The 27,609-nt window shown below is 38.6% G+C and overlaps 1 protein-coding gene across 2 annotated transcripts in view; it reads left to right on the top strand.

Moving 5' to 3' along the window:
• EIF3H (eukaryotic translation initiation factor 3 subunit H) overlaps positions 1-18,045 on the top strand; it is an 87,109-nt gene extending 69,064 nt beyond the window's left edge. The window contains exons 3-8 of one of the 2 annotated variants that reach the window (XM_059995086.1): positions 3,182-3,349; positions 4,859-4,958; positions 6,177-6,326; positions 13,831-13,948; positions 15,957-16,089; positions 17,822-18,045. In XM_059995086.1, the coding sequence (XP_059851069.1) occupies positions 3,182-3,349; positions 4,859-4,958; positions 6,177-6,326; positions 13,831-13,948; positions 15,957-16,089; positions 17,822-17,919 (767 nt within the window). In that variant the 3' untranslated portion in view covers positions 17,920-18,045. Of the gene's footprint in view, positions 1-3,181; positions 3,350-4,858; positions 4,959-6,176; positions 6,327-13,827; positions 13,949-15,956; positions 16,090-17,821 lie in introns of both variants that reach the window. The other variant, XM_059995084.1, reaches the window with a different exon arrangement.
• The last annotated feature ends 9,564 nt before the right edge of the window (positions 18,046-27,609 follow it).

Raw genomic sequence — 27,609 nt, 5'->3', positions numbered from 1 at the left:
AGATTAGAATCTGGAATGATCGTTCCTTATTTCCTGTGTAAAGTTTACTGGCATGTCACTGTATCACGACTTTTTTTTCCGTGTCAGAGGGTAAATGGGTGTCAGCCGGTGTGGCAGCTCAGTTCAGTTGATTGATGGGCGTGTTGGGAGCACAGTTTAGTGGGACAGTCTGCTGTGCATTTCTTATCCCCACGTAGGTTTACCGGGAAGCTTTTTAGGGTTTTATTTTGTACTTTTTGAGAACTTGGGTTGGAGGAGGAGGAAAAACTGTGAAAGGAGACAAGGGTCACATGTCTGTGTTAACATTAGAACAAGGACATAGACCTAAAACACTGCAGAGGTAAAAATTCACATGGCTGTTTCTGAGTTGTCTCTTGATTGCATATAATAGAACAAATATGACTTCCTTAAAAAAATTTTTTTTAATTAAATTGAAGTAACCTCTTTAAACTGTGCATTTAATGGAGCCTTATATGTATAGTTCCAGCGAGGACTGGGCCTCAGTGCACCCCAATTTCACTTTGGAGCTCTAGCACCCTTACCCTCACCTTTTCAAGGATCACTTGTAGTCTTTTTAGTTAGATCCTTTCTTTCTCTGATACCTCCAAGAGGACATGCATTTAAAAAAAAAAAAGTTGTGTTTTTTAATTTAAAAAATTGGGGTGGTAGGTCTAAACCTAGATGAAGAATGACCTGAAATTTCACATATTTTTTTGTGTGTGTAATAGTGAAATTCCAGTTCATTGTAGATTTTCAAAAGCAATTTTATTAACTCACCTGTCATTGGTCTTAACCCTTAGATTTGTATTTTCATCCTATGAAAACTCTTATGACCTTAAAAATAAATTTTTATTAAAGCCTCGTAAAATCTTGTATGTCATGATTTTCTAAGCTGTAGAAGAGGAAAATAGAAGTGCTCCCCCCACCTCCAGCCTCACCCGTAATATAGAGGTTTATTTCTTCATCCCTCAATCCCCAGAAATAAATACATTGGCATTTATTACAATGGTATCTCCGAGGGCGACAGGCTTCATTCATAGGCTTATAGTCTTTAGTCTCTTCTCTAGCTGAGAGAAACACTTCATTTTCCTCCTTATCGTTACCAAGGGGCTGTAAGATAGGTAAGACTCTGGATGAAGAAGGAATCTGGAGGTTTGCTACTGATTGTAAAGTTTTCTACTTCATGCATCCTGAAAATGCTATTATAAAATCTGTTGTATTCAGGCTGTTTGACAGTAAGATTACAGAATATTTTTCATAGGAAAGCACTTTTATTTTAATTATTAATGCATGCTACCTGCTTTAGTTTATAGAAGAATCATTACTTGTAATTAGCATATCCAGTGAACAGTGTGGAATCGTAGCATTTTGACTGGGATGAGCTCTCAGATCTTTTTGGAGATGGGAAAACTGAGCATCAGAGAAGGACAGCGAGATGCCCCACGGCAGAAATCTCAGAGCCGACATGAGAACCTAGATCACTAGACTCCGGGTCTTTTCTTCTTTTCTACTACTGCCAGTTGGTAGAATCTGTCTTCTGCTTATATTATAGCTAAATTGTACATTGACAGATGTTTTAGAAGTACCAGTTTTAAAAAACTCATCCTATAAAATCGTGTTTGTACTGTCAGTTGCTTGGTAATTGCTCCCCATCTCCTCTTTCCTATCCTTTTAAAATAAATAATTAAATTTAGTTCTGGCTCCTGTTTTACTGGTGATATTAGAATTTTTCATTCATAAGTTATATTTGATTAAATTTTACTAGCCAAATCAGTGATTTTACTTTAAAAGAGTTATGAAATTTTAAAGCAGAAAGAAACAATAGCAATGGTTCTATCCCAGTTTTATGTGGTTGATAGGAATCTGTTAAACTGGCTAGGAAAGGGGATATCTTATATGCTAGAAGCGAAAAAATTAAGATAAAAGGTAATTGATTCAAGATTGCCATGTTAATTTTATACTGCTGCTTCTTGAAGGCTTCATATTGTATATGAAAAGAAAACTTCAAAAAACACATAATTCTTGAGTAGTTGATGAGTTGGCTGCCATCTTTTATCATAAGAAATATAACCTTCCTTGGAATAAGCAGATTTATACTTTCTTTACCTAGTAACAAATGTTGAAAAGACCATGTCCATCTGGGGAAGGTTCTTCTATACTTTATGATTCTGAATTTTGTTTGCTTTGTAAAACTGTAGTGCTATAACCAAGGAAATGACAGATATTTAACTTTACTTTTGCTAAAACCTGATTAAGAGTTTTGAAAATGAAATGGTTAGATTTTGAGTTAAGCAAATATGTTTACTCAACACAGTCATGCATTTTTATTGTAATAGAAATAGCTTGAATATTATGTTAACTATAAAATTTTCTCCTGTTTTACATATTTGCTACTCATTATTGGGCTATATTGCTTTTCAGAATACATTATTATAGTGTCTGCACCCATTTTTCTAGTAATACAGCTTTGAGTTAATAATATACGTTACAGTCATTAATTTGACATGTAAAAGTCATCCAACTGTTTCATTCTGTACATGGTGATTAAAATATAACTATTCTAATGAAAAAAAATACTGTTGATTACTTAACACAAAGGAACACACAGACAAGAAAAAAGAATTCTTTTCTAAATTTAGCACATGCAGCAGGGGGCACCAGTTGAAGGCAAAAATGAATTCTTCTATTTTTAATCAGCTACAGCTTGTGTCCTGTTCATACTTAAATAATGTGGTAGTTAATTGTTTTCCTGTTGGTTTTCTTGATGGTTTTAACTTCTCAGTTCTAAAGCTGTGTTGAAGACGTTGATAACTACTCTCAACTTATTAATTCAAACATAACTTCTTACAACCATCCAATTTAGTAATTACACAAATTTTTTCCTTAAAAGTGGAGACACATTTAATAAATAATTACTTGTTTGGAATAAGGCATTATTATTAGATTTTTAATACTGTTTCTACAAAATGTGTTTTTGTTAATGAGAAAAGGAATGCCCTAATGATTTGAAAGCTTAATTTGTTTTCTTTATATGTGAAGCAAATGAATTTAAAATCTGGAAACCTGTTCCCTTTAGCTAATAAACAGTTGTGTAGAAATTTGTTTCCAAAAAGGCTTGTTTTTAATATGGGTAATGTCATTAAATAGTTTTTCTTTTGTCCCCCTCGTCCCCATCATCTAGTCCAATATCAGATGGAAATGATGCGGAGCCTTCGCCATGTAAACATCGACCATCTCCACGTGGGCTGGTACCAGTCCACATACTACGGCTCGTTCGTCACCCGGGCGCTTCTGGATTCTCAGTTCAGTTACCAGCATGCCATTGAAGAATCTGTCGTTCTCATTTACGGTTAGTAGGAGTTTCCTTTATTATTCTTTTCTTCCCTTAATATTATTACTACTACTATTTTTGCTTTCTGTCTTTTCGCCTCTAAGAGCAGCCTGGCAGGCCTTCTCAAGTAAATACCAACCCTGTTTCTGCAGCAGCCTCAGCAGCAGCTAAGTCTAGACAGGGTTTCCTTCTTTCTGTTTATTTTTCTTGCTATCAGAGCCCTGATGTGTACATTTTGGAATGCTGGAGTAGCTGCTTCATTTTTATTCCTCCATCTCCCCTCCCTCATTTGAAGGGGCTGGTGGAACTAGACCAGATGTCTAACAAACCCCGATTGCTAGAGTGTCTGGCTCTGTACGTGACTGACCAATCATAACACAGTGTGCCAAGTTTTTTTATACCTCTGACAGCAGCGTACAAAACCTGGACTGTTTCTTAGCACAAAGATTTTTTTCTTTTCGGCCTATTTAATGGTGTTTCCTCAAGCTCTCCAGACCAGATGTTCTGTGCTGTATCAGAACTGTAGGCAATTTAACAGCTTTATAGCCTTCCCCCTCCCCAAACACTCACAGTTTGCCATATCTGGCAGACTTGCATATAGTTTCCAGCTGAGAAGTAAATGTAACGTCCTGAGTATCTGTCAGAAAAAATACTAATGAATACGATCAATCTTATGAGCTGCCCCCAAATTGTTTCAGTATGTTAACAATTGGATTACAGTAAAGAACAAGTTGTTAAAGTGTACTTATACTGGCTGGAAACATTGCATCATCAGACCTTGATGAATTTTCCACTTGTTTCAATCTATTTTGGTTTTCATTTTATCACCTATTGCTAAAAGTTTCACTGTGTTAAGTTTCAGGCAACATGAATGTTAACACAGGTTTTAGGCGAATATTGGCATGCCGGAGCCGTTATGCAGCAAGTGCTAAGCTCCCTTACTCACGGAGTGTTTAAGCGTTAGCTTTGATAAAATTAGTTTCTCTAAAACTAAAGAGACACTTGTGATTGCACTTTGACTTTAGTGGTTTTGTTTTTAGAATCTGCTTTAACTAAAAAATTTGAACAGTGATTGTTAGGATGGATAAATTTTGGAAGGACTGTTTATTTAAATTAGTGGACTAAGAACTACACAATGTGTCCAGTGAATTTTCATGTTTAATATTCATTAGTACTTTCCTTCTAATTATACAAGATGTATAGAACATATGCTATATTTAATTTTTGTCAAGATTGCTGGTTCTAGCTGAGGAATAGATTTGAAAATAACTGTATTTTGTATCTTCTGTTTATACTTTCGGGAGGAAGTTATTCTGCCTATTATAAGTAGGATGATAGGTTCCTGCATTTTCACTTACTGTTTGCTATGCTGGTTTGAATCTGCTTCAAATTGTGTTCTGATTATTTATTTTGATCTTCATTTTGCAAAGACTATGATAATTAACAGAATGTGCCCAGAACCAGTGTCATTTGGGCACTGGTAGTGACAGAATTCTTAGTAATTTCTTTTTCTTTTCCTTATTTGAGATCCCATAAAAACTGCCCAAGGGTCTCTCTCACTAAAGGCATACAGACTGACTCCTAAACTGATGGAAGTTTGTAAAGAGAAGGATTTTTCTCCCGAAGCGTAAGTGTTTGGGGGCCTATAAGGCATATGTTAAGGATCGGGTGTTTTTCTTTTAAGATATTAGTTTGCCACATGTATTGAATCCTCGGTGGTGGTGTGGTAATGCTTTTGCCATGTGGACGGTAGAAGTTTCTGCATGGCTGAGTGCCACTTGATTTCTCCCTTTCCATGTTTAAACTGTTCTTTATGGAATGTCTCATCTGTTGTTCTCAGCATGAGTGAATTCAGTTAGAGTGGGGATTAATTAGCTACTGGATTTGAAGAAATGTATGATTAAATAAAGGGAGATGGGATGAGTGAGTGTTCAGTGGCTGTCAGATTGTAAGTTCTGTATCAGAACAGTCGTGAGCTGTTTGTCTTATTGTCTGACCTGTTTCATTGGGGGTGTGTGGAAAGATATAAATATTTTTGGGGGTTCAGTAAGGAATGTGGATTTTTTTGGATATTTTATGGGTGACAGGTATGCAAAGAATTAATTGAAAAAGCTGTTTTGTGATCCTACATAATGGCATTGGAATATTTACATTAAAATTTTAAAAATTCAGAATTCTTTCATTTTCTGTTAATTATAGGAATTTTTATTTCTTATTAAAGTTAGTGCTTTTGACTTCATGTAGGACAGACAATTCATTACTAGTTTACCATTTGGCTCCTAAAGAAATTAAGATGCGAAGCATTTAAAAAGAAAAGCTAACTCTTGAACAGTTCCTGGGCATGGTAGTTATAACTAAACTCTGAGGAGTTGCGTTCTCGCCGTGTTCTCAGCCACCGCGTGTGGAGTAACGTGTGAGTGCCCTGCTACTTGTTAATCTCTTGAGTTCAGTTGGCTTTTAAAGTGAACTTTCCAAAAACTAGAGTATTTCTCTTTTCTAGCTATTTTAAATATTTTAGATATAGATTATATAGCATGATTTCCTATGGCATTTACATTTTAGTATCTGAAATTTTGAAGATAACCTGATTGTGAAGAAACAATAGTTTCTTTTGCTAAGAGTCTTATTTTCTAGTCTTATAGCTCCAACTCGGATCATTTTCAGAGTTGTTCAAATCACTCGACTTAGGCTTGACTCTGTAAAACTCTAGTTTCTCTCCCTTTTTAAAAGTGCTAATGAGACAAAAATCCTGAAGAGGGCCTGTAATTAGGGAAAATGTATGAAATAATCAGTTTAACACTTACTTCTGACCATCAGACTAATGTATTTTTAACATGCTTCACAGATTGAAAAAGGGAAATATCACCTTTGAGCACATGTTTGAAGAAGTGCCGATTGTAATTAAAAATTCACATCTGATCAACGTCCTAATGTGGGAGCTTGAGAAGAAGTCAGCTGTAGCAGATAAACATGAATTGCTCAGTCTTGCTAGCAGGTAAGCAGCCCTGTCTAATGAAAAGTCCCTTTTTTATCACTTTCTGCAAAAGAGTCTTTTACTTAGACTTTAACCTGTGAAACAAGAAGAAAATTACTTAAGCACATTTTGAGGTTCTTAAGACATAGTAGCAACATGTAGTACTTGTCCAGCTCTACTAAAATCCAAGGAAAAACACCGTGGTTATTGATAAAGTGAGGTGGTGTTTGAATACTAATAGCTCCTGTTATCATAGGAACGCTCTGCTGCCTTCTCTGTGTCATTTTTGCTTTGAGATGGTCCATGCCCACAGGGGAGGGGTTTTGTGATTTGGCTCAGCTTTATTTATTGTACAGTATCCTTAGAGGCCGTGGTATTAGGTCTGGATATTTAATAATGCTTGGGAGAAAACCAAAATGCTTCTTTGTTTTACTGTGGCATTTGCCCTTGTTCAGATGTAGACTCTATAAGCAGTAAGCTTTCCATTTGAATTTTCAGCCAAAATTAGAATTTTCTGAACCTCACACTGGCTTTTGCTTCTTAGACAGTGGTGACATCATTTGCTTCATTGTGACTGCTTTGGCTATCTAGTTGCTAAGATATTATTTATTATATTGATAAAATGCTGACTGAGGTGTTCTAAAACAGATTATTTCCTTTATGAAATTAATGTTTCACTTCCCCTCATTGATTGCTTTTAACAGAAATATGAACAGAGTCATGTATATAGCTCCTCTTAAATTCCCTTTAAGCCTGATGTTAGTGATTGTTTTGTGGCAGGAGAAGGCTAATAGCAAGTAGGTAATCTATCAGTATGCATTTGCTGAATGGCTTAGAAAAACAAGGTGTGTTTTCATAAAGCAACCAGTTTGGAACAGAAGCTCAGTTATTTATCAGGTTTCTAGTTATCCCAGATAGAAGCTAGTACAAAAGAATATGCAGGCTTTGTACTTCTTCAGTATAAGACAAGTAGGGGTAAACCCAGAAGGACCAATATACCCAATGTTCTTCTCCATGCACTGTGGTTGAAGTGCCACCTTCATTGCATGAATTCATCACAGAGGCCACTAGAAAGTCTTAACAGGGGAAGGAGATGGAAGCTGGATGGTAAACGGAGGGCTCAGTAATACAGCCAGGTTGCAAGGGTCATTTGGCACTAAAGAGTGTACTGTTTGCAAATGTATGTTCATAATAGTCCTTTAATTTGTCTCTTTTAGAAGGTCATATTTTTCTTCATTGCTTTCACAAACACACTCGGCACACCTGTATTTAAAGCATTGAGCTAAGAACCTTTTTCAGCATGCAATTTGATGTATTAAGTATATAGTTACATAATAATTTTAAATTTACTATGTGAAAGCTTTTGCTTACATATTATTTACGTCTTCACCTTTCTCCGAGCTTCCTTTATTGAGGATACAAAACAAATACAGCCCTTCTCTGCTTTCCCATTACCAATGAGCTGGTCTGTAATGTCTGTTTGTCCAAAGCGGCATTTAGAATAGCCAAGAAAATGTTCTCAGTTCGCCATAGCAACTAAGATCTGGACAAATATTTTATTATAGTTTTTAATCTTCTGTATTTTATATGAAATAGGAAGAGAATATGTTTGCTTTCCATGTGAAGTTATTTAAAAGGGTAAATTGGTGTTCCTATTGGGAGAAGAGAAAAAAAAGGAAGCAACCTTGAAGCAGTGCTTATACGAATGGACTGTTACTTTGGCCCAAATTGATAGTACTAATTTAAAAGACTGTAATGTAACCTTTGTACCTCTCAAATTTTAATTTCTAACATTAGTAGCATGATGATTGTTAATCATCATTTGCCATAAAACTTTTTCTAAGAAACCGCATCAGAATCATTCTGAAGTAGCTCCTTAAACATTTTGCTTGGTCTTGCTTATCACAACCCATATGCGTGTTCCAGTTCTTTCATTTACCTGATAACTTTGCTTTATGCTATGAATAAAACATATTGCATTCCCTTCATTTAAAAAATTCTAATTCTTAATTTTAATATTATTAGACGGAAGTTCTGGTAATGGTTATTTCATAACAGCCTTTATTAATTTTTAAAAATCAAGCCTTTGGCTTTTCACACATGAAAAAACAATTCTGTTCTTATTTCCTCTTTAAAAAAGTAAACTAAGGGTGGGCATCATACATGAAGGATAATAAGGACAAATTGATACTGTAGCCAGAGCAGACTTATCACTGCACCTCTCCATTCACATCTGTTTAAGTTATCTGTTTTCAGTCCTTTCTTTCCTTGGAAATAAAAGAAAAGACTATATTATTGAAACTGCCAACAATAACTCCGTTTCACGATTCTAGTTGAACTGGTACTGAAAAGATCCCCATAAAATTGCTCTTGGTAGTGGACCTGATTTCCTATGAGTGTTACCTGTGAAATAGTTCTGTATTATTGTTAATTCCTTTTGCCCTTCAAGACCTGTACTGTGCAGATTTTCACGTATTTCTTATTGGTTAGATTTCTGAAGAGCACTATAGTAACAGAAGTGTTATGAAATGTTTAAAGTCCACATGAATTGCTATTGACCATGCTAACTACACACGGTATCTGCAGTGTCCCTCTGCATCTTCCTTGTGCTTGTGCTCTTTCACTATAATTACATATACCTACAACACGTAATGTTAGTACTTCGCGTTAAAGACGCTTTTTAGTAGAGAGGGAAGTTCTCTTCTAGTAGCACCTTTTTCATTGCTAAAATCAGTGTAGTCAGTCTCCAAGATGTAAGGTCTGGAAAAAATAATAGATCTTTCTCTGCAATGGCAGTTAACTCTTCTTAATGGCTTTCTCCAGTGTCATTGCTCTCTCCTCGATCACCCAGTCAAGGATTGGTGGTGATCTTTCCCTTCTGTGAATTTCTTTTGCGCTTAAGAACATAAGTGACTTATTTAACAAGTAATCATGTAGTTAATTACAGTATTTCTTGTATTTAATATAGTTCTTTGGGCCTCAGTTCTTTAACTGGTGAAAATGAGGGATCAGTGTCTCCCCTGAGGCCTCATCCAGCTCTGTCTTTTTCTGCACCCTCTCTCCTTGGGTATCTCCAGTTCCTCTCTGTACTGGTTCTTTTCTGTTACATTTATTGACTGGATTTTCCCATTAATTTTTTTTTTTTTAATGCTCGACAGTTGAGAAAAATTGAAAGGATAATAAGTAATACAGTGAACACCCATAAACATTGACCTGTATTCACCAGGTGTATGTGTTGCTACATTTGCACCTGTTCTCTTTCTCTCTCTAGACACAAATGGGTACTTTCTTTCCTGAACCATTTGAAAGTAAATTGCAGATGTGGCACTTAACCCCTAAATACTTGAACATGCATCTCCTAAGAGTAAGTAAGGACATTTAAACTTGTTTAAAGTCACCATCATCTTAAACAACAAAGTTACAGAAAAAACACCTTTTGACCTCGTGCCATTAATATCCATCTCCTTTAACCTTTTACTTCATTTTCTCCCCCCCTTTTTTTTTTACAGTCAAACTCTTAATAGGATTTTCTATATGTCGCTGTCTGTATTTACTCATTTTCCACTTATCCTAAACACTTAGTATTCCATCTATTCTGTGTTGTTAGAGTTCTCGCTGAAGTTGCAAAAGGTAATTTTATCACGATATTGTTGGATGTTATAGAGTGTTGAAAATTTAATATGTTGATAAACCTTCTTCCTGAAATACTTTCTTTGTAGTTTAGGATACTACCACTGGGTTACTTCTGGGTTACTTCTCATTCTCCACAGTCAACCTTCTTCTGCTCATCCCTAAATATCGGTGTTCCTTGGGGTCTGTCTTCCTGTGTGTGATTCCTGGGGTGATTTCATCTTATTCCTTGTCTTTTGCTACCTTAGGTCAGGGCCTCATTATTTCTTTTCCTGATTACTTTCACAGTCTCCTAACTTCCTGCTTCTAACCTTTTCCTCTTTCATTGCAGTGATCTTGCTAAATGCAAATTGTATGATCATATTACTCCTTTGCTTAAAATATTTGGCTGAGTCCCCATTGTCCTTGGAGTAGCATCCAAACTTATAGCCCAACTTCCAAGAGTCTTTGCACCGTGAGGTCGTTTGCCTCTTCAGTTTCATTGCTCTCTTTTTTCCCAGTCTTGCCCTTCTCCCGTGCTTCTTCTGATGGACTGTTACTTGCAGTTCTTCAGATGTATCATGCTTTTCATGCCAGTGTCTCTGACCATGCTAACTACACACGGTATCTGCAGTGTCCCTCTGCATCTTCCTTGTCTCCAACTCCCATCTTCAGCTCCTTCAAAAACTCAAAATTCAGCTGTCACATAATCTGGAAAGTCTCATCTGATCCCACCAAACTGTCTTTTATGCTTCTGTTCTATTATAGAATCTACTACCACTGTGTTGCATTTCTTTTTGTGTTCCTTGCTTCTCACTAGAGTGCTTTGAGTGCAACAATGTCTTATATAGTATCTTATAACAGAGTGACTGAATATAGTATCTTACAACAGAGTGACTCGAAAAGTAAGTATGTACTCAGTAATGTGTGTGAAAGAATGCATGTGAGAGGGCACAGTATAGTTAAATTTCAGCCCTTAAGTTACTTGGAAAGCATTGTGACTAAATAATCAGTGGATCTGGACATTTGATTAGCTATTGGGGAAAAAAAAATCATTTTAATTCCTGATCTTGCACCATCAGCTCAAATTATGGATGAATTAAAATCAGATTATTAAGAAATTGGAAAAGAACAGAAAAGTGAATACTTAATCTGATGTCCAAAGAAGAAATATTTAAAAGTGAAAAATGATTCACAAAATTACAATGGAATAAGATAAATATGAAATAAAATTTAATTTGAAAAAAGCACTTGATTCTTCAGTTAAGTCATTAGACCAAGCTGCTGGATCGAGGTAATATAGATAGTGCCAGACTGGGATTAAAAGATAAATTTATCTACACACACACACACACACACACACACACACACACACACCTATGCTCAGCTTTCTAATTATTTTCTTTAGGTTACAGATGGAATCCATGTTTTAACTGGATTTACTTTTAGTCATTCCCAATATTCCCAGTCTGTTTCTTCCTCAGCCTTTTCTTTCTCTGTAAGTGCTGTAACCAACCGTTTAGCTGCTCAAGCCAGGAAACTGGGAGTCTCCCTTGATTCCTCTCTCAGTTCTGCCCACTTTTCTCCATGTTCACTGCCACTGGGCTGTTCCAGGCCGCCACTACTTCTCTCTGCAATGCCACAGTAGATTCTGTCTGTGTGTGTGTGTGTGTGTGTGTGTGTGTGTGTGTGTGTGTGTGTGTGCGCGCGCGCGCGTGCAGTTTTAAAGTAAAATTCATGTAAAATAAAATCTAACATTTTAACCATTTTTAAAGAATACAGTTCAGTGGTTTTTAATACATTTGCAGTATTGTGCAATCATTACCACTAATTTTGAAACATTTTCATCACCCCAAGCAGAAACCCCATGCCTCTAAGTAGTCACTTTGCCTCCCCTCATCCCCTTGCAGCCAGTAGTTACTTTCTGTCTCTGTGGATTTGCCTCTTCTGGACGTTTCCTATCAATGGAACCATGCTGTAAGTGGCCTTTTGTGTCTGGCTTCTTCCACTTAGTATAATGCCTTTAAGTTTCATTCATATATCAGTACTTTGCTCTTTTTATAACTCAGTAGTATTTCATTGTATGTACAAATCACAGTTTGTTTATCCATTCATCCTTTTCGGTTTTTTTCCCCAGTTTCTGTCTGTTTTGAATAACGCAGCTATTAACATACATGTACAAGTTTTTGTGTAAGCAAAAAGTTTTCAGTTCTCTTGAGTATATACCTAGGAGTAGAATTGCTGGGTTATATGGTAACCCTATGTTTAACTTTTTGAGGAACCACCAAACTGTTCTCCACTGTGGCCGCATCATTTTACATTCTCCCCACAACGTATGAGTATTCTAATTTCTCCACATTCTTGCCAGCACTCCACAGTGGACTCTTAACTGTCTCCTAGTTGCTACCCTCCAGTGTATTCTCTGCATAGCAGCCAGGCTAAATCATTTTAAAATTTCAGGCAAAACATGTCACCAGGGATTCATGTCAGAGTCGCGGGTTCTCATTCACACTAAGTGACCGTGTGGTTGGGGTGTTGTGCGAGGCAGCTAATGGCTCCTGGTGTGTGCTTGTCTGGCCTCCGTAGCCTGTCTCTGTGCTCCTCCCATGCCAGGCCTCCTCTTTTTACCTGTCTAGTTCTTACCCACCTCAGGCCTTCAGCACTTGGGCTTTCTTTCACCTAGAATACTTTTTGCATGGCTGATTCCTTCTAACCTTGTGCTTCCAGCCTGTCACCTTTTTTTTTTTTTTTTTTTTTTTTGCGGTACACGGCCCTCTCACTGTTGTGGCCTCTCCCGTTGTGGAGCACAGGCTCCGGACGCGCAGGCTCAGCGGCCATGGCTCACGGGCCCAGCCGCCCCGCGACATGTGGGATCTTCCCGGACCGGAACACGAACCCGCGTCCCCTGCATCGGCAGGCGGACTCAACCACTGCGCCACCAGGGAAGCGCCAGCCTGTCACCTTTTAAAAGAGATATTGTGACCACACTATCTAAGTGTCTTATCTCCCCTCTTCCCTCCTCCCCCTCCCCATCAAATGTAAGCTCAGTGAAGACCGAGACCAGGAATGTCTCATTCACTAGTGTCTCCTTATTTGCTATCACTGAGGCTGGAACATAATAGGTGTTTAGTAGATACCTGTGTGGAATGAATGAATGAGTACTATTTGTCAGCTAGTGATTTTTAGAGTACATATACGTGTACTGGGCCTTAACATGGTAGGAGATAGTTGTGGGCAGAAATCAGTGAATATGGTGGGTGTTGTACTAACCATTAGCATCTCTTTGTAAGAAGATTTTGGTAAGTAAGCTGCAGTAGAAATTTATGGAGAGGAAAAGAAAGATGAATGACTGTACTTCAGATTTTAGGAAGGGCAGAGGGGAAGGAGCCCTCTTGCTTCATTTGGTCTTGCAGAATAAATGCTATTGTTACTCTTTCAGAACCTGCTAGGTAGAGAAATCATGTGCCAGACGTCTCAGTCCGGTTGCCGGTTCTTCCTTTCTGTGGCTACTGATTTGAATGCTCTGGAGCACAATTGGGGAGAGCAGAGGCGGGGCTCAGGAAACAGGTTCAGGAGTACTGAGCCTAGGTTAAACTTGATTGTTCAGAAAGTACCCATTTTAGATACCCTGCTAGATATGTTTAACTCTTTCTACTCTGACATGTGTATGCTCTGACACTAAGAAATTGAGCTATTTCAGATACCCTTGTAGTTAATAGTTGTGGGTTCGGTATGGAAAGTTTAATAACAAGCCGACTCTCATTCTCTCCTCTGCCTTTGCTTTCCTGTATGTGTGTGCTTTCATTTTTTTTAGCAAATGGAAGATCAGTTTAATATCTCAAAACTACTTAGAGCAGTGACAGAGCTATAACTTTAAAGTATGACACGTCAGTATACTTACTTTATATTTCAGCAGTCATTTGGGGAAGACCCTCCAGTTGCTGATGGACAGAGTGGATGAAATGAGCCAAGATATAGTTAAATATAACACATACATGAGGAACACGAGTAAACAGCAGCAGCAGAAACATCAGGTTGGTATTATGGGAAAATTCAGCAAACATAGAATTTCTTTCGAAGTATGGTGCTTCAAGAGTCATCTTCAAAACGATCTTAATTATCTTTGATAAAGCATTGACTCTTAGCTAGTAACTCTATCATGTTTTAAAAGATTATTCTTTATATATATATTCTTAATATAGTATTTACAAGTTGTACTTAAAAATACCTATCTTGAAGAGAGCTGGTAGATTAAGCTCAGATTGTAATGCCAAGGTTATGCAAAAAAGAGATATATTTATTGAGAAAATCAGAGGCAGAGAGATTCTAGAGGGTCACAGCTCATTTCTTTACTAACTATAATTGGTTTGCTAGTGGCTCATTGCAGTACAGTTAGCGGTCTTCAGTTCATTTAAAAAACTGAGCAATTGTGATTAAGAGCAAGCAATTTTGATAGGAAATAATAGATCAACTGTTGTGAAATAGATAGTATAATACAGATTTATCTGGAATTACCTGGATATTCTCATATGCACATCCACACTGCTCTGGCCATTTAATCTTAATCTTTATTAGTGTTGCCTGAAGACCACATGATTTTCACAGTTCCTGGAATACTGTTTTGGACTATATTGCTCTGAAATGTTCTTAGCATTTGATTCATAGATAAGTTGATTCCAGAATGTACATATATGTGAGTGTTTGATTACTCTGTTCATTAAAATGTACTTTAAATTAGATGTTGGTAACTGTAGGATTTTAAGCACAACTAAGTGGTTCTGAGAATATCATATTTAAAAAATTAATTTAATACCAATGTTCATATATTTAGTGAAATTTAAAATACTGTGTTTCTACACACATAGAATTTTTAAAACACATATAAATCTATAAAGTATCATTTTTTTAACTGAAAAGATGGTGGTGAAGATGGTGATGGTGAAAGTCTCTTATAAACTGGGGAGAATAAAACCAGCTTGATCCCATTCCCTTGCTGGTTCTTCCTGTAGGTAAAAGACCCAACTGGAGGATCAAATTGAAAATCTGTCACCAATGAAACAGTTGATTCTGGAAACCAATCTTAGGAGATATTTTTTAGAATTCTAGTATGATATAAATTTTTGCATTTGACATTTATTCCTACTTAGCACCATTCATAACCCTTTTTAGATTTGTCTCACTTCTACTCTCATACCCCATAATGAGTAGAAATTTTTGCAAAGCAAGTTACTTCCCTTATCTAAGGACTTAAAATTTTTACTAGCCTACCCTGGTTTCCCATTATCTGACCTTTTAAGGCTGTGTGTGGGATATTATTTCCTCTGCTGTTGTAAGCAATCCACAGCTATTAGCGTCTTGATTGTAGTTTGAACTATAAGTTTATAGTTGATATATACCTTTATATATAACCCCACTTTCTCTGCATTGAGTCTTAAGAATCCAGAGTTTGAAAGTTTTTGAAGCATTATCTGTGCTAATATTCTTTCTTCGGTGTAGAGCTAAAGCACAGTTGATTATCTGTTGTTAGGAAATGATAGTATTTACTGTTATAATAATAACAGGAATGGTGACGTTATAATAGTAACATCATCAGTATTATTGTTACTTTGGTCAATAAGGATAAAGCTGAAAAAATTCCCCAATATGATATTTCATTACTTAGTTCTTCAAGTTAAGATGAATCATACTTGCAGTGCTGTTTACCCCATTGTCATAATTGGTCAAGTTACTCCCTTTCGCTCATGAATCTTGAGCTTCTTTGCCTGTAAGCCCCATGTTTCTCACATAACCAGTTTTGTTTTTCTAAATCATTAGTTATATAATCTTAGAGCTCAGAGTGACACTAGAGTTTACAACAAGGAAGTTTTCTTTGACTGTTAACCATATTTAGCCTCTTAGAAGCAAGAGTTATGAAGGGTTACATTTATAAAACCGAGATTGGAGTTCAAAGCAGTGGAGTTTTGCTGATCACATAAGTGAGGGAGGTCTTTTTTCTCCCCAGGTAGAGAAGAATAACCCAATCATTTCCTCTCTGAATTTTAGTATCAGCAGCGTCGCCAGCAGGAGAATATGCAGCGCCAGAGTCGAGGAGAACCCCCGCTCCCTGAGGAGGATCTGTCCAAACTCTTCAAACCACATCAGCCCCCTGCCAGGATGGATTCTCTGCTCATTGCAGGTATTGTTAGCCAGTGCAGAGCATGGCTGGTTTTCTTTATTCTTTAGGAAGCAGGAGACAGGGAGAGATTCACAGGGTAAGACATCTAAAAGTTAGTGTATTTAAAATGGTTAAATGATGGACTTGAATCTAGCACCTGTAATTTCTGAAATTTAAGAATTTGTCAGTCTTTGTTATTTCTGAGGTCCTTTCAGTGCTTCACTCTGTGTTTATCTAAACAAACACTTTTGAGATGGGATTATATAAACTTTCTAAAATGGGAAGGTTTTGTGTGAGTCATCTTTCATGGAAACCAAGAAAAAGTGTTTATCATCTCATAATGCAAAAGACCATTGAGTTCAAACCCCTTACTTTTGATGTTCTAGCCTAGCCTTGAGCCCAGTCTGTAAGTGGGTGTTTGAATTGAACTGAAGTTTTTGACTCAAAGAAGTATTTCCCTTTCTTTGACTTGTATTGTAGCAACATGAATGTAACTCTCCATGGACTTTCTCTGGGGATAAACATTTAACACTGCCTTAAGGTAGTAGAGCCATTGTGTCCTGTGCCAGGACTTGATTTTGAATATATAACATTCATGCCCTTATTTAGCTATAATCACCTTATTTCTGTATGAATGTTGTTGAATACTGTTTGATTCAGTCAGCCAGTTGTCTGAGAGATTTGTTAGAGTGAAAATCCAACTCAGAGAAAAGAGGGTCTTCTGCAATTTCTCAATTCTGTTGATATATTTTTAGTGTGGGGGAAATTCCAAATTCCTTAAAGCTTTCTGGTACCTGTATAAATGAGATTTGGGAAACTGAGACACTTACTTAAGGGCCACTTCAAGCAGAATTGTATTTCTTATACTTTCAAGAAATGTGTAACTGTTGCATCAGATTAGATCATTAGTTTTAAGACTAATGCAGTGGTGGAGCCCTTTCCTCACATGGGCTCCTTGCTCATGCTCTGTCTGGGCTCTGGGGGTGCAGGAGCAGGCTGTTAATATTTCCGGAGCACGGACTGAAAACTACTGTAGTTAACATCTGGGTCAGGTGGGTCTGGTTAGTTTACAGTTCTGTGATTTGGTGTCTCCCTTCTAGCTGGCTAAGAAGAGCTACTGCTGTTTTCTCACTTGTCTTAGTTACAGTGTTGGTCTGGTCTGCACAGTCAGTACATTTTGATTGACAACGAATATGTGCTTGACTGCTGATAATCTTTTTAAAAGTTGTCGTTTTTCTTCATTATCCATGTAACCAAGAGTGGAAGATAGCTTATTTAAAAAAAAAATTTATATTCTTTATTAATCCCTTATGAACGAATAGAATTCTTAACTCTTTTTAAAAAAAATTTTATTGAAGTATAGTTGCCCTACAATATTATATGTTCCAGGTTTACAATTTAGTGAATCACAGTTTTTTAAGGTTATACTCCATTTAAATTTATTACAAAATATTGGCTATATTCCCTGTGTTGTACAATATAGCCTTGTAGCTTATTTTATACCTAATAGTTCGTACGTCTTGTTATTCCCTACCCCTATATTGCCCCTCCCCCCTTCCCTCTCCCCACTGGTAACCACTAGTTTGTTCGCTAAATCTGTGTCTGCTTTGTTTTTGTTTTTGATTCAAAACATAACAAAATAAAATTCTGATGATTCTGTGTTATGCTGATTTTCTTGTTTGACTAGTATTCTGGGTCATTTTACAGTTTGTGGAACATTATGACTCTCTTTCTCACTTTCCCAAATGCACAGGCCAGATTAACACTTACTGCCAGAACATCAAGGAGTTCACTGCTCAAAACTTAGGCAAACTCTTCATGGCCCAGGCTCTTCAAGAATACAACAGCTAAGAAAAGGAAGTTTCCAGAAAAGGAGTTAACGTGGACTCTTGAGATCACATTGGGGCAATTCTCGGAAGAAACGCGCTTGCATATTGAAAAGTCTTTCTAGCAAATAATAAAATAATAATAAAATAATCTCGACTGCTTGCTCATTTGGTTTTAGACATATTATATTTATCTTCTTATTTTTATTTAGCTTATACCTGTGTATTTCCAAAGATAAAGCAGGCTTGACCAGAAGCATCACCAGGCTCAGACCTACAGGCTCCATCACCTTTGTTATACCTCTGTGGTGCCACATTTCAGCCACCGAGTCCAGTGCTGCTTGTCCCGATGCCCGAGCCAGAGGCCCTGGTACCTACTGTGCATCTAGTACTTCTTCGCTCCCAGGTGAGCGCCCCTGAAGCCCCAGGCTTTGTGTGCTTGCCCCGGCACCCCTGGTCCCCAGGCCTAGAATCGCTTGGCGTGCTTCCCGTGGGTCCGCCTTTTCATTTCTTCAGGTGATGGTTGCCCAGGCCCCATGCTCATAGGCCATTCATCGGGCACAAGAATTAAAAAAAAAAAAAAATCATTTCACCAAAGGACCATGTTTTTGTATGAAAATGAAATTGATTCTGTGTGTGTGTGTGTTTTCTTTTTAATTGAGGGCTTCATGTTTATTTTTTTAATACTGTGAAATATAATTATGCTAATAACAAGTTTTATGAGTGGGGAAAGAAGAATTGGGAGACAAGTGCTACACTGGAGGGAAAAGACTATTTTAATAATTTTGTATTTGAAAGAAAAAAAAAAAATCCTGCCATTTGTATAATCCCCAAGTCAGTGAGATTGACCAGCCGGCGGAGGTGTGCCTGTGAGACTCTTATGGATGGTTTTCCCTTTGAAGACACGGCTCCTGGGAAGATGATCGAAGGAATGGGTGGTGGGTAAGAAGAGTTGAGAAATCCTTTTTTTTTTGCAGTAACATTGTTTTCGAGGCAAGACTGGGGCTCTGGGATCAGCCAGCTGGATCGCACCCTGGCTCTTTTCCCTTTAGTGGGTCCTGAGACACGTCGTATCTCACTGTCCTCGTGCAGAGGAGGTGAGAGAAGGAGACCAGTGTAGGGTGCTGTGGGCGCTGACAGAGTCCACGGGGAGCCGTGGTCGGTGTGGAGCAGCCTCAGAGTGAGCTGTGACGCAGGGCGCGCCCTGGGCCCTCGTTCAGGATGTTGGGGGTTGTTAGCAGGTTTTTGCTTTTAAAAAGATCTGGCCCTCGAACATCCTAGAATTCAAGTCCTTGCTCACATGTAATTAATTTTCCTAGGATAAATTCCTAGAAGCGGACTTACTGGTCAAAGGGTATATATAATTCTAAGGCTTTTAGTTGCTATATTTCCGTCAAGAAAGGTTATACTGATTTGCACTCCCGCCCATGGTGATTCCTTATTAGAGTGAACACATTTGAGTGTGACTGTGTTAGACAGAGGGGGTATATTGATAAACAAAGCTGGTCATGGTCCCTGCCTTTGGGGATGGTATATTCTTGGTTCATTTCCCTGCATTCTAGTTGCCTAGATTTGGAATTTTGTTGTGGATAAACAAAGCGCCCTTGAAGTATCAAAGAGCAAACTAAAAAGAAGGAAGGGGACTTCCCTGGTGGCGCTGTGGTTGAGAATCTGCCTGCTAATGCAGAGGACACGGGTTCGAGCCCTGGTCTGGGAGGATCCCACATGCCGCGGAGCAGCTCGGCCCATGAGCCACAACTGCTGAGCCTGCACGTCTGGAGCCTGTGCTCCGTAACAAGAGAGGCCCGTGCACCGCGATGAGGAGTGGCCCCCGCTTGCCACAACTGGAGAAAGCCCTCGCACAGAAACGAAGACCCAACACAGCAAAAATAAATAAAATAAATTAAAAAAAAAAAAAAGGAAGGAAAGTCAGTTCAAACATAATCTTATATACTCTTTTACTCATGGTATATGTTTAATTTAACAGGATTCAATTGTATTTTTTAAAGATACGGCTATTTCTGCATTCTGTATGACTGTTTAGGTCCTCATAACTCAGTAATGTGTGAGTACACACTTAAAAGAAGATTTAAGTAGTTTTTGAGTTAGGAATTACTGTAGTGGGAAAAACTGTTTAGGAAAACATGTCAATGGAAATTAAATCTCCACAGTATGTAGTGTTAGGGAATAGCTTCTGTTCGGCATTTGATTTGAGTGCTATATTCTGACAACCTTCAGGAACAAATACATGTGGTTCATCTTCTATAAATATTTGCAGTTTCTTCAAGTTGAAATGAGAAAAGCTCGTAAACTGAGTACCAAGTCTGATAAATCATTCACTTACCCAAGAACAAGAGGAACAGAAAAAACTAGCGTATTAACCTAATGGAAAATTAAATGTTACAAAGTAAGAAAAGTAAAACCTATTTGATATTTAACCTCATAATCATGGATAATACTTTGTAGGTTTCTAAATAATGTAACATTATATTTAATTGAAAATACCTGAGAATGAATCTTTAGCCTCCCCCAAATACCTTATTTTTTTTAATATGGAGGTAAACTAAAGGAACTTTTTTCTCCATTTTTTGAAGCTTGGAAATGGAGATGTGGTTATCTAATGTTAATGTCATTAATGGAGTTCGGTGTAACTTCTCATTTGCAGCATCTAAATATTTAAGTTTTAGTGTCTTCTAAAATGTTACTACACTGTTCACAGTATGTTTTTACAACATTCTTTGGAAAACCTATGTCAGCTTTACTTTGAAACCATGCTGGCATTGAACTCTGATGTGGATATTAGAATGTTATGAAAGAATTTTTTATTTAAGTTGTAAATTCCATCTTATAGTAAATATTTCTCATTCAAATTAAATATGTAATATACCATTTATCAGTTTTCTCTTTTCATTAGGCATCTTTTTCTTTGATAGTTCTGTCATAGAGATGGGGCTGATAATACTCAAATTGGGTCAAACCAAATACCTATAAAGGCTTACTTTAGCAAATGACTCATGTGCCCATCTATAGAAAGCACAATCAAGTTGTCATTGCCAACAGAGGATTCTTTCTTTATTTGGCATGTATGGAAGTGGGGGGGACAGTGGTTAGTAGATAAGTAATGAAGGGAAGGATGAAGATCTGAGTCTGTTAATATTGACAAAGATGAGAGAAAAGCAGTAGATGGTTTCTGCATCCCACAGCCTAAGAATGTGCAGTGGAGGAGTTCAAACCTGCTTGTTGGGCAATGACTCCCAAATTGGAGTCTGAACCTCTTTGGATGGATTGGAACAGGGGTTGATCTGACTCCAGGTTACTTGAGATAGGAAAGGAGGAATGGGGAGCCAGAGCTATTGGGAAATTAACATTTGCTGGAGCAAACAGCTGTGGCCTAATACCCGTTGCCTTCATCTTCCTTTTTACAGAGATGCACACTCCCTATAATGTACCTTAAGCCTGCTTGGCTCTGCAGCATAACCCAGAATGGCTATACTGAAGCCTCAGTAGTGATTTTTAGGAATACAGTTCCCGGATGTGGAATGGTTTCCAAGAGCCACCACCCCCAGCTTGGGGAGTTTGGGTCATTCTGTAGGGGCTTGGTCCGTCCTAGATATTTCTTTAAATACCTGTATCCTCCTTGTTCTCAGAGACTAAGTTCTCATATGAATTGTCACATGATCAGTTTATTAGAATCACAATTTGATTTGGTGGGATTGATTTTGAGGTCAGTTGCATTTTCTTAAAACTGTGAGTTAGGCAGCCCATTTTCAATCCTTTCATTGAATCAATGGCTAGCAGACTACCAAAGATTGAATGCAGTCTCAGAGTCTCACTAAAAGTATTCCGTGGAACTTTCAGGAATTGAGTGGATAGTAGATGGGGTGCTGAATCCATGCTCACTCCTAGGACTTGTTGGAAGTCCTTTTCAGTAGGTTGCAGATACACATTTAGTTTCCATGTGCATTCTCCCCTACTCCAAAAAGAAGTATAGGAGAATTGTAATTGACAGATGCTGTACTGTAAAGAAATGTAAAAATGATTTTTCTCTTCTTTTATTCCAAAAATCACTGTTTTTACATTTGGACAAAAGTGAAGGACTCTAGCACTTCGTAAGACCTTTAATGCAGGGTGGCCAATTTCCAAGTGTCCTTATTTACAGTCAAGTTGATTGCAGTAGGAAAATATTGCTTCTAGCATTTGTGTCAACCTCAAGACATAAACCCAGGTGTCATTTCTATTTCCTTCAGTAATGTTTTTTTTCATTGACCCTTCTCCAGGGCACAGACATTTCTGGCATCTTCCATCTTCCTTTGTGGACCTGGAGGCAAAGGATTTGTTGAACTTTCCAGCAGTGTTTACTGCTTCTGACGGTAAATGGTCCTTGCCTTTTCTTCTTGGACTGGAGTCTCTTCTTGCCAGTGTTTTACTTTGTATGTATTGGAAACAGTTCTTGTTTTGTCAGATCCCCTGGGTAATCTTTCCCCGCCTTTGTTTATCTTGTCATTTGGCTTTCACTTGCTTAACTCATTCTTAGATTCAGTCTGCCTATGATTCTTTAGTTTTGATTCTTGCCCTTCTCCATTTTGAGGCTTTTAAATTGCATTTCATTCTTCTTAAACAGTTACAAAGATTTTAATTTTTTCCCTGATGGAATCACGCATCTCTGAGTGTCATAATTGTCCAGTTAAGCAGGCAAGTGTCCCAGTAACCTCATCTCCTGATCAAAATGATGAGGGTCTGTTTTTCTCCTTGATGCATGCAGCCACCATTACTGCTAATGAAAGGTGGGAAACTAGACCTCTGATGAGATACAGAGAGGAATTACAGTCGATGACTTCTAGCCCACCGTTCCATAACAGAAATGCACTCTCAGGAGGCAGTGGGCCAAAGAAATACAAAATGCATGTGCTGCCTACATTGAATGTCTAGTCTGGTCTTGATGGGTAGTATTATTTTGGCTTGTAGTCCCTCTGATATTCCATACCTGTGGAAGGGGACCCCTGTTATGGAGGCGAAAGACCCAGATACTTGGAAAGGAAAGTGAATAGACTAATTACATTGCATTTGAAACAGCTCTTTGAAGAACAATTTCCTACATTAATACATTGTTTTACAGTTCACCAAGTACTTGCTCGTGTATTTTCTCATTAGAGATTGGAAAGGAGTATGGATGTGTTATGAAGCCAATGTGTTTGGTACTTGGTAATTCCTGCTCAGGGATGATGAAACCAAACTTCAAAAAGGTGCGATTAACTAAAGCTCCCACACTGCTAGGTGGCAGGACCAGGACTGGAGCTCAGGCCTTGATTTCTCTTATGAGTACTCGGCACAGTCTCCCTCCTTAACACAACTCTAGGAAAATAGTTCTCAGTTCAGCACGGCTTCCCATTTGTATGAAAGCTTCACTTCTGTGGTGAGCCACTCTCTCCCCTCCTCCCACCAATTTTGGCAAAGTGTTTTGCCCCCTAATTCAGCCCACCCCCTAAATTCATAGAATCCCAGTGGTGAGCCCCCAACCTCCATGTTTGTAATTAGGCAGGGTGTACACCTCACCCAATTAGTGACGCTTTTCTGATAAATAAGAATTGAGATTAAGGGATTCCAGTGTCCATTTGGGCTCATTTCTTGCCAAGAGAATATCTAACCTTGTTAACCATTTTGTAATATAGGGCTGAGTAGCAGAGAAGAACCTAGGGGAAGAAGCAAGAGAGGTACAAAGGTGGAAGAATGCTTCCAAGTTCCTTTAACACTTGGATTTTCTGTTTCCAGTCCCTTTCTGAGGCCTGTTTGTGTTCCTGCCCTTGGGTCTTAGAAAAACACTTTTGAATCTTCTTAATAACACTGCCTTTTTTCCCCTTCAAATTTGAGTTGGTTTCTGTTGCTTTTTACCTCAAAAATGCCTAATCCAACTCATGTATATACTAAGGCTTATTTGCTATTAGGCCTGAATGGGTTGGAGAAGGTACAGCCTTACAAGGCAATAGAAGAATCAAAGTTGTTTTGCAAATACATTAATGACATTTTAGAGCAGGAGGGAACCCAGCCTGAGCTGTTGGCCACCACATACACTTTTTTTTTTAATTTTTTTTTTTACTTTTTATTTTATATTGGAGTACAGTTGATTAACAATGTTGTGTTAGTTTCAGGTGTACAACAAAGTGATTCAGCTATACATATACATGTATCTATTCTTTTTCAAATTCTTTACCCAATTAGGTTGTTACAGAATATTGAGCAGAGTTCCCTGTGCTATACAGTAGGTCCTTGTTGGTTTTCCATGTTAAATATAGCAGTGGCACCACACACACTCTTATTTACCGATGAGGAAACAGCCTTCAAGAGCTATAAATATTGTTTCCAAAATAGCCTAGATCATTCACTCTTCTTTTGTATTATTCTGTGTCTCAGCATTTCTTCAAAGTGTTATCCCTTCATGCTGAACCTTTCTGGTTTTTTTGTGTGTGTGTGTGGTATGCGGGCCTCTCACTGTTGTGGCCTCTCCCGTTGTGGAGCACAGGCTCCAGACGCGCAGGCTCAGCGGCCATGGCTCATGGGCCCAGCCACTCCGCGACATGTGGGATCTTTCCGGACTGGGGCACGAACCCTTGTCCCGTGCATCGGCAGGTGGACTCTCAACCACTGTGCCACCTGGGAAGCCCAGCCTTTCTGTTTTTGAGATGCTCTCTGATGCCCCCTGGAGTTGAGGTGTGTTCTCAGAAGCATTTGGAGCACAAAGGTCACACTCTTGAGAAAGAACAAGATGTTAGGGGCTAATTAAAAACCTTTTGTAATTTATCTCCTTGTCACCCTTACTGTTCCAGCTAGAAAGAGGATGGAAGAGGAGAGCTTTTGCTGCTTTGCTGGAGATTGGTGGTGTAAACAGGTGGCGGGGTATTCTAAATTTGGTCTGAGATGAAAACATTTCAAGCAAACAAAGTTAAGTTAGATTCTTTTGACAGTGAAATACTTCTTTAGAGATGCAGATGTCAGTTTTATCAAAGTACAAATCAGCATTGGAAAAAAAAGGCTACTTGATGGGGTGTGTGTATGTGTCTGTTTAAAAGATCCTCCTGACAAAACATGTTGGAATGCTGTGACTCACCTTTGCCTCTCTGCCTTTGAAACTTAGGATGAAATGACCTGTGGAGTGCGTTCCCTCCCCTTCCCAAACTTAGGGGAGGGGGGAACTGGAGCAGTTTGTTAGGAACAAAGACATTTGCATTTGTGATGTTCATGTCATTCTGCTCATGCTTCTGTGAATTCACAAATGTACAGAAATTCAGAAATCATCTGGGGTAGGAGAAGGAGAAAGGGGAGGTGTTGATTTTGCATTTTGACAAAGCCCTGATGTGGCAAATCTCAGATGACAATCTCCCGTCTGGTATGGATGGACGGTGGCGACTGGGGGGTGCTCTGCTGAAAGTGATTAGAGGCTGGCCATGTAAATCCTCCCTGGATTCTGAATATATTTAGTGTGAGCAGTAAATCATTGCTCCCACTTTAAGTACACTTGGACCACAGGATGATTTTTCTTCTGATGCTCTTATGTAGTAGATGCTTGTCTCTCATTACTTCTAGGAAGAAAAGTCAACCAACCAACCAATTAAGAGCAGCATTTTTCCTTAAAAAGAATTGAGTGTTGCTTACTCTGTCAGTTCAGTGCTTCTGAGTCTCTCTCTATGTCTAACTTGGCAAGTGGGTTTTAGCTTTGCAAATGGAGCATCACTGTGGGATGAAAGTAGAATCACAAACTTACACTTTCTAAATGGTAACTGTTGTGTGTTTTCCTCCGTACTATACGTATCAATGTTGGAGCACCTTCTGGCGGTCATTCAGCAGACAAATGTGTCACACATGGTGCTGAACCCTGGGACTGGAATTGCAGGCAGTCCTGACCCTAAGGGACTTCCCCATGGGCTGCGGTTCTCTTAAGTGTGGTCCCTGGAGAAGCATCACCTGTGAGCTTGTCAGAAATGCAAATTCTTGGGCCTCCGCCCAGATTTACAGAATCGGGAGCTTTGAGGGTGGAGCCTAACCAGTGCTTTAACAAGTGCCCAGGTGTTTCAGAGGCTTGTGAAAGATTGCTCTGGAACAGTGGCCCCTGAATCTGGCTGTGTGTCATTATTGCCTGGGGAGTTGAAAGTCAGGTCTGAAGTAGGCCTGGGAATCTTCTTATTTTAAGCTGATTTTGGGAGGACAGAATGCAATAAATTATTTTAGAGTAGTCACCTCTATTAGAGGTTAAGAGTAATAGTCGTGTCAAGTCCTGGAGAAGGATTCCAGACAGAGTGTAAAGCCAGGCCTGCAGGCATACTTGGCCAACACCAGCACAGAGGAAGAGGTGGGAGAGAAGGGGAAGGAGACAGTGGGAGGAGGAAGAGGAAGAGGGACGGAGAAGGCGAAGGGTGGAGGGATCCACGCCTCCAGAGAGCCCTGTACGCAGGCACCAGGGAGCCTTCTCGTGAGAGTCACCAACATTTCAAAGCAGGTGCGCAGGGAGCCCGAGACAATAGCTCTAGCAGGGCTTTGTTTACCTGACTGCTGATGGCAGCGGCCACCTGGAGGCAGCGGGGTTAACACTGCAGAGAAAGGAAACCAGCGTGTGCCACTTAACATCCTTGAACTGAGCGAAGGCTGAGTGACATGAGTTCTGTTTTGAAATCTGAATCCCGACAGCAGAAAGGAGAGGGAGTTGTGACATTTTGCCTTCTACCTTCACCCCTATCTCCCTCTAATTAGGGTTAAGGAGTCAGAGTTTTAAAAAACAGAGATGATTCAAATATATATTATTTTTCTAGCAAAAAATGTAATTGCTGAAACACCGTCCCCGTAAGTTTATGGTGAAAAGCACGTTGATGTTAGAAAAAAAATAATCATACTGTATGCTGTCTCCGTGGTCAGTCCAAATCATGCGCAATTCTGTTTGAGCTGATGGCTCCCAAATATGACCCATTACATCTTTTGAGAGGTTTCTTGTATATGTGGGCACCATTGGTAGAGTGTTACACCAGAGTATGAGAGAGGTTCAGCATTCGGTGATGGGATTTCTTCTTCAGCGCCTTTATAAAATTGGCAGGGAGAGTGCATTTTTAGCAACCGCATATTCTCGGGTGCAAAGAATCTTTTTGGGATGGAGACTGGGTGGCCTGCGTGGGGAAGGCAGGTCTGCATCTCTTGAGGACATCGAAACAAATCATTGGAGGCATTGAGAATAGAGTTCTCATCTTGCTTGCTGTCATTATCCCTTTCTTCCCCTCTGTTTCAATTCTTTTTTTGCAGTGTTTTCTGAAATTGCCTTTTTTTTCCCCAAAGAAAAGCATATAGAAATTTAGATTTAATTTGTCACAGCTTGCATTTAAAACTCTGGAAAAATGAGAAGTAATTGGAAGATAACGGTAGCATCTGCCTAACCAGTTGTTCCAAAATATGGCAATAAAATATTAAACTCGAGGCTTGCTATTTTTGTGCCCTGATGTCTGTCATTGGTTATGATAGATTTCTAACCTCCCCACCAAATTAATATTTTAGGAGGGGGCAGGGGAGGAGGCATATGACAGTTATGGACTTACGTTATTCCTAAAGAAAATTTGTAATAAATGAGGCCCTGACTGTAAACTTTATATATACCATCCATTATTTTCTTTTAAAAAGGAGGGAAAAAAGTAAACCCGCTAAGCGTGTATATACCATGTTGTTTAATTGACCTGGACTAAAA

This window comes from Delphinus delphis, chromosome 17 (genome assembly GCF_949987515.2).
Source record: "Delphinus delphis chromosome 17, mDelDel1.2, whole genome shotgun sequence".
In the NCBI taxonomy this organism is placed as follows: domain Eukaryota; kingdom Metazoa; phylum Chordata; class Mammalia; order Artiodactyla; family Delphinidae; genus Delphinus; species Delphinus delphis.
This window is presented reverse-complemented; position numbering and strand designations above follow the sequence as displayed.